This window comes from Passer montanus, unplaced genomic scaffold, assembly GCF_014805655.1.
Source record: "Passer montanus isolate IOZ18808 unplaced genomic scaffold, ASM1480565v1 scaffold247, whole genome shotgun sequence".
NCBI classification, from domain to species: domain Eukaryota; kingdom Metazoa; phylum Chordata; class Aves; order Passeriformes; family Passeridae; genus Passer; species Passer montanus.
Genome location: NW_024367116.1, coordinates 188,520 through 196,127, shown reverse-complemented (window position 1 = coordinate 196,127; position 7,608 = coordinate 188,520). Strand labels below are relative to the sequence as shown.

At 38.8% G+C, this 7,608-nt stretch overlaps 1 protein-coding gene across 1 annotated transcript in view; it reads right to left on the bottom strand.

Moving 5' to 3' along the window:
• Positions 1–251: 251 nt before the first annotated feature.
• LOC120503111 (hypoxanthine-guanine phosphoribosyltransferase-like) overlaps positions 252–7,608 on the bottom strand; it is a 100,428-nt gene continuing 93,071 nt past the window's right edge. The window contains exons 2-8 of the mRNA XM_039711273.1: positions 4,729–4,912; positions 4,343–4,405; positions 3,778–3,795; positions 3,500–3,582; positions 2,375–2,421; positions 1,628–1,704; positions 252–299 (exon numbers count right to left, since the gene is read on the bottom strand). Coding sequence (XP_039567207.1) covers positions 252–299; positions 1,628–1,704; positions 2,375–2,421; positions 3,500–3,582; positions 3,778–3,795; positions 4,343–4,405; positions 4,729–4,912 — 520 coding nt within the window. The remainder of the gene's footprint in view (positions 300–1,627; positions 1,705–2,374; positions 2,422–3,499; positions 3,583–3,777; positions 3,796–4,342; positions 4,406–4,728; positions 4,913–7,608) is intronic.

Sequence of the window (7,608 nt, the reverse complement as noted above, 5' to 3'; positions counted from 1 at the left end):
TCGGCGGCAGCGCTCGATATCGCCAGAGCCTCGGCCCCAGCTCCGGGCTGCTCCACAACGGGGAAATCCCGGGGTCTCAGCAGTTTGTGTTCGGCGCATAGACACGGGGAATCGGCGAGCTGCAGGTCCTGGGCAGGAACATTCAGCTTCTCGTTCTTCTTAGGGACACACAAGTAGCAAAAGTAATTTCACGGTGTAATGTTTGTCACCTAATCTGCAGCCGGGAATTAGTGCTCCGGAGACTGATGTTATCACATCCTGTATTTCTCTTTGGCATTCTCTTTCAGAATACAGATGTGCTAAAAGAAAAAAAAAATAGTACAATATTTATCAATCTCTGTCTTCGAATGAAATGCAAGACTGATTTTCAATTGCATTCCCAGCATTGTAATAAAAACACACTAGAACCATAATTGTTGCAAGTTTCCTGCTTGCAGTAAAGTTTATCTGTAATATATATGATGCCTTAGGTTTTAGATTTTACATTTTTCAGATTCTGTGCTGCTTTACTGTGTAGTTATGAGTTTCATATTAGGGGATGGTGAGCTCTCTGCACAGAGCAGGGAGAAAAAACAATTCCTTCTCTAGCTGGGGACCAAGGGCAAATGATCCAAATCTCAGGCCCAAGAGCACAAACAACGTGGACTGAAGAGAGAAAAAGAAGCAGGATGGGACTGCATGGACTAAAGCTATAATTGGACAATTAACTCTAATATGCAAATGGAGCAGAGCTGATCACAGCGAGACACCCTGTGAGCAGTCGTGCATTTTGTGACCATTTTGGTTCATCTTGGGTGCAGCCCTGGCTGGGCTCTTGTGCTGCCCAAGGTGGATCCATTGAGGCCTTTTAGGAAATCCCTACTTTGTTCTTTAAATCCTTCTAACCTCTGTTCTAGGTCAGCCTTCACAAGGCATCATATAGGTTTATATATCCTAAAGAACTGCATTTGCCTTCATGCTGCAGAACAATAGCACAGATTTTGTGTCTTCAGCAGAACTGACGTCTTAGTAAAGACTTAGAAGTGAAAAATTTTCTGGGTTAACGAGAATTAAGGAAGGACATTTGAAAACAGATCAACCCTATTAGTTTATGATGTTTCCAAGTCTACTACTCTGTGCAGCCTAAGGAAGCTGTAATAGAATAAGGGAAGAGAGACCTTGCAGCCATGTTATCCGTAAGTGTGTGGAAAACCTTCACACGGAGCCCCTGCACAGCCACTTTAAAGACTTGGTGGCAGAAGAACAACATAGGATTGAACTAGAGACAGGCAAATATCCAATTAAAGTCAAATTACAAGTTATTTTATTTTCAGATTGGGCCACAGATTGTATGCTGCTCACCATCCTTGGGGTTCAGAATGTCCTGCAGCATGGCTGAGACATGAGACTTGTGGAGCAGAATTATGAAAAGGTGAAGCACAAACATTTCTTATGCACCTACATTGCATTACCAACTCGGCACCTTAAATATGGTTTTGCTCTTTTAATGGAAGTTTATAGCTGGAACTGAAGATTTTTTTTTTAATTGTTGAGAAGCTCTGAGTAGAAGCAAATATTCTTGCTGTGTACCTGTGGTAGGTAGGTAGGTACCTGCTACCTGGCAGTGGAGGAATGTGCATGTACTTACATTTAAGTCTCTGAAGTATTCATTATAGTCAAGAGCATATCCAACTACAAATTTATCTGGAATTTCAAAGCCTGTATCTGTAAAAAAATACAGTTATTTTTATAATTCAGTGGTGTAAGTAGCTTTTAAGTGCACAGTTGGTATTCAAGACACATTTGACTGAGAGTAATAGGCATCATCTCTTTCAGAGTGCTTTCTTAAGAATCTGATCTGTAAATTGATGACAGAGGTTAGAATCTAAACCATTCCCATCAGTCAGTAATATAACTAAGGTGTTAAGAGAATTATTTTTATTAACAAAATAATTGTTTAAAACCTAGTTATGAGTTAGTCCTGGGAGAGGAGAAAAGGAGTGAGATTTTACTTGAGTAAAAGTAGATGAACAGTGATTCAGTAGACTTTTCAGTTTGGAAACAAGGCAAGTTTAATAATGCCAAATGTCAAAACATGCCCTCTGGGGTCAAAGCAGAGCAAAACACAGTTAAGATTTGTTTTTATTTCTGCTATCTAAATAGTTAAATTTGTGTATGAAGTAGCTAAATCTGCACTCGGGGAAAAAAAGAAGGTGGTCATGAGGCCTCAGGATGGTGTAGCTGGTCATTAGTTCACAAGTTTTTATGTAGTTTCTCCCCATTTCTCTTGTCCTTAATGAAACCTGTGTGTGAGTTGTCAGATGTGCTGAAGTGAAATTGCAAGACTGTGATTTGGAAAATACAGAAAAAAATGCTAGAAAAACATGATACTTACAGTCTGGTCTGTAACCTGGACTCTGACATGTCCTTTTAACAAGCAGGCTGTAAGGCAGAGCAGAGATGGTTGGTTTTTAAAATGTCTTGCTCTGATTTGTAGACTTCCCTTCTGCCATGCCTCTCCATAAGGTTCTAAAATCACGCACTTAAATTAAAACAGTGAGATTATTGCACAGAAAGAAGTAGTGTTCAGCCTTGTAGTGGAGGGAGAAGCAAAGGCCCTGATCTAGGTTCATTCTTTATGTCCAAGGGGCTTGACTTTGTATTCAGTTCCTGCAATCCTGTGTCTCAGGTACTTGCCCTTCCATGCAGCAATGCCTCAGCACACTACAACAGCACAAAGGGGGAAGCATGGCCAAGTGGCTGGGAATGATTTTAGTGGGGAGGGAGGGAAGGGGGGACAATTTCTTCCGCAAAATTACATCTATTCTTGCTGGAGGGAGGGAGGGGGGGAGGGAGGAATGGAAGATTTCTTCTGCAAAATCATATCCATTCATAGTTTGTCTGTGCACCTCAGAAGAAACTGAGAACCTCCTTGACAGTCACTAGAAGGACTGCCTGAATAACTGATACTTAAAGCAACTGTTTTTATAAAGCACTGTGGTTACTTGACAGACACAGGGATATTCCACGAAATATCCTTTTAGAGATCTACTAAAAGCAAATCTAGAATGCTACTTGAAGGCATCTTCCCAGTGCTGACAGACTCTTAGATTCTGGAAAATTCTACGGTTGAGGATATGAAGAAATATTCTATGGCTGAGGATATTAAGAAATATTCTGAGTGTTGTCATTCTAGTATTGAGGCAACCTGAGGTGGTGTTAAAAAACCTACAGAAGAGATGAATTTCCTGCAAACATAAAGTAAGAAACAAGGAATCCATCAGACTTTATGACTGCATGGAAAGAGCCTTTTTCCATTAATTTGAGCAGTGAAGATGGTAGTGCACAGGTAAATTTCCCAGTTTAAAAAACACTTAATTTTTCAGCAGCTGGATAAGGATTACTTCCTGCATTTGCTTCCTCACCCCCAACCTTCAAGCCAAGCAAGCACCTGTCAGCATACACTGACTATTCATCCAAATTATTTGAATACATTAAGTTAGTGGCTATATCTTTGTACCTTACAACTTTTACCATCCTTGGTTTCTTGTCTTTTATTTTTGAAAGTAGAGCTTTCATTGTTCTACCAGTCTCAATAATGTCCTGAAAGAGATAAAAAAAATAAATTATCCTTCAAGTTTGAAAGGAAAACCAGACTGTAAGTGGATTAAATTAAAGCGTAACAACCTGGCAGCCCAGTAACATAATTAAGTATTATTTTATATGTAATGTGTATTAATTTGAAAAGAAGGGAGAAAAAATCCTTGTCATTCCACCCCTTGTTCAGTCATTACTTACCTCTACTACTAACACATTCTGGAAGATCTTACATAGGGAAAGAAGGAAAGAAAAGAAAAGAAAATACTTAAATGTCAATTTTCAGCAAATTATACAGCCAAGAAAAGCACACTAAAACCCTAAGTTAAAGGAAGTTGCACTGATTTTCAAAGAAGATTGTCGCTTGAACTACTGACTTTATTTTGGTGCTTTCTGAAGAGTCTCTCTGTAAGTATTTATGAAAGCTTACAATATGGTGATAAAGGCATCTATGTCAGGTCTATACATTGCTCTATGTATAGCACTAGTATTCTGGAGCCACACTGAATGAGTCAGTTTAGTATGGTTCATTTCTGGGCATTCTGGGATAAAATGTGGAATAGGATCTTTGGGAGCATTCATCACTGATCACTTCAAGTTTCCACTGAGATCAGTGGGAATTATTCACTGTTTCAAAGCCCAGAAATTTAAATCAGTGTTAAGTGGCTGGAAATATGCAATATCAAAATCTTAATAAATATGGATTTCCTGGAAAACACACAAGAGCAGTTGTTTCCCTTTTAAAGCTGAAGATGCTAATTCGTACCTTCCCCTTTAGTGTAGACAGTTCCTCTCCAACAAAACTGATTTTTTTTGCAGGTGAATCATTCTAGAAGGAGAAAGAAAGATTGAAGTCTCATAAAGCATGCCCAAAATGTTATCCTGTATTTATTTGAAAGGTGTGCTGCTCTTGCTTTTTTCAAGAGGAGGGACTTTGAGCTCTGCCCTTGGTTTTGTCAAGTGTTCTGCTATATGTTTATTCCAGTGAATGTGTAATATCCACCCTTTGGGGAAGATCTGTAAATCAGTTCCTTTTTAGTACGTAATTTGAACAGAATGCTCAGCTTTGGTATGCATAAACTCAAACTACCAGTATTTAGAATGCCAGTCTATGAAGAGAGTCAATTTTCCAAAGAAAATAAAGTTGCTTACACAGTAGCTTTTTATTCTGACAAAATCCACGGTAACAGGCACTGACTTATCACCATTTTGATTTAGTGCTTTTATATGGTCCAGCAAATCGGCAAAGAATTTATAGCCTCCTTTGAGGACACAGAGTGCAACAATGTGATGACTTCCCATGTCTTGCATGATATCTCTAGCCAAACGTTCTGTCCTGTGAGAGGAAAAAAAACCAAAAGCAGGCAAGGAAACATACAAGGAAGTATGAAGAATTGTGAATAAGATTAATATATAAGTTATAGAAAAAAATAGGAAAATCCCCTCAAATTCATGAGCTTTTGTTACACCCGATACTGCCCTGATGTTGATAAAAATACAGAACTGAAAAAAAAAAAATTCAGAGCTGGCTTAAAGCTTCAACAGTGAAAAATAGGTTATCTACATACCAGTTACCTTCCACAGAACACAGTAAAGCATCTTTCTAAAAGCTCAGAGCTGTGGATTCAGCAGTAACAGCATAAAGTATTGCTAACAACAAGTTAAATCTGCAAACTTTTTGGACAGATGAATTGTTTTTAGTTTTCCTTTTCTTTGGCACAGGAGAGATAAGTGCTTAGGAAGAAAAGAAAAATGGACTGTAGGAGGCAGTAGTAGGTTATTACTTGCAAAACTCATGGCAGCCAAAAATGAAATAACCAATTACTGCCATTTATTTTAAATTGGCTGCAAATAGCTTCCTGCATTTAAAGATAAAACTGGAGACAGCTGTAAAAGGAAGTTTCAGAGAACAGATTATAGTAGCACAAGGCAATGGATATAGAAGCCCATCCTGGCTGGGATGAGCATATTCTGCAGGTACGCTGGGATCAGCTGGGTCAGGCTGTGCCACATCACTGAGAGAAGCTTTAGTGAGTGCAGAGCTGCTCATGGCTTGATGTTCAATTTACCCAGCTGGACAGCTTGAAACTGGCCCATTTCTGCCTCTGGGAGGCTGCTAGTGGTGAATACACAGGCAGGGTATGAGACTCTGACATCATTATCATTTGAAGTATCAAAAAAAAGCACCTTTAAGGATAGTCACTGACACCAGTATAAAATGTGCTGTTTGTTTTGTTTGGGTTTTGGTTTGTCTCCAAGATTCCCACGTCTATTTCATCCTACTTAACTGCAGCTTAAACACAGTGATAATGCTCCCTGTGAATTTGAGCAGCTTCTTTTGCCTAATCATGATACTGATTGCAGTATTCAATGGACTTCAGCTTTACATCTGCTTTTGCAGTTATAAATGCACAGCATTTCTTCTGCACGGCAATTTAAAGGTCAGCCTTCTTGCCAAACCTGAACTTCCTGCTGCACTTGATGAGTGACATCGCAACTGCTTCAGCTCAAGTGAGGGATGAGTTTGTCTGTGTGGATGTAACTGTAAAATAAAGGTAATCTTGAGGCATATAGGTGTGAATAGTCATTACTGCTTAAAGCTACTCCAGCAGTGCAGTAGCTGCTTTGTAGCTGTCACTTGGTTTAACAGCTCTGCTCATTGAGAGTCTTGGGTACAAATAATATCTGCTACAACAATATCCTCTGTGGGAAGCATTTTTAAAAGCCTGATGAAAGGTTCAAAACCAGAACTTTAAGGATTGCATCAGTTTGAGCACCCCATCACCACAGCAACCTGCCTTACAGGCTCATTAAAGCCTTTGCATTGTTAATATTGCCTTGGCATATGCTGAATAATATAGTGACAGCCCATAATAATATAGCAATCTACTAAACTGTCATACGAAATCATTAAATTTTTAAATAATGAGTTTATAACTTGAGGAATTAGTAATTTAATTTAGTTGCAGTCTCATCTGTTCAATTACTGCTGTAAGTTTCTGAGTTTAAATGGAAAAAAACAACAAAATGAACTACAGCAATTTCATACAGTAGATAAATGCATAACTATTGTTTCATCAGGACAGAATGAAAGAATATGAATATAGGTATGTTAAAGTCAGATAATGTCATGCATTTGTAGAGAAGTGAGCCTTATCAAGATGCCTCTGCTCTGAAAGCCATCTTTTCTGCTGAGTAAATATCAGAACCAAAGCCTTTCATTAGCCAGTATTTCTAATGCTCTGCTATTTTTGCTGAAACTGACCTTTCCCCCCAGTGAAAGCTCCCTTCAGGCAAATAACCAAGCACAAGGACATTATGCTTTCTTACCTGCAGTCCATGAGCCATAATCCCTCTTTGAAGGATGCTCTTGCAGAATGACTTGGTGTAACTACTGCGGTTTGGCTTGCCCTGATTTAATCTTCTAGTCAGACCATGACTTGCTTCTAAAGGGTCAAAATTGCCATCCTTCCTGCAGGAAGCATTACTTCCTTCTGCTAATGCACTGACATCACAATCCCAGGTTCTTACCTAATCAGATTAACCAGAAATAAAATGAGTTGAGCCCTGCTGTAACCAGTGAGAATAAAGATGTGGGGAACAAGGGAGATGCAAAAGAGAAGCTCAAGAATCAAATTAATGGGAAGGACTAGGTAGAACCTGAGGTGGGGTTTTGAACTGAAAACACATATCAGATATTTGGTTGTAGCAGGTGGTAAATCAGTGGTGTATGTGTAAAAGGTAACTTTGTATACCATTTTCTTACACAGTGTTTGTTCACACAATCCATTGTTGTGACAAAGTCCATGACTTTTAAATATTCTTGTTATAACTTGCTGTCAGAAAATGTCAGTCAATGATAAAGCAGACTAAATAAAGCATATTTTTAACAGGATCTTGAAGGAGATGTCTGCAGCTGTTGAGATCTGGTGAACCCTGTTTGTCATTCTTCCACGTCATCCTTTCATAACAAGAGGGTAACAGTTCTAGTAACATGCTTCACATCATTTAAAATCAAATCATGCTGACATT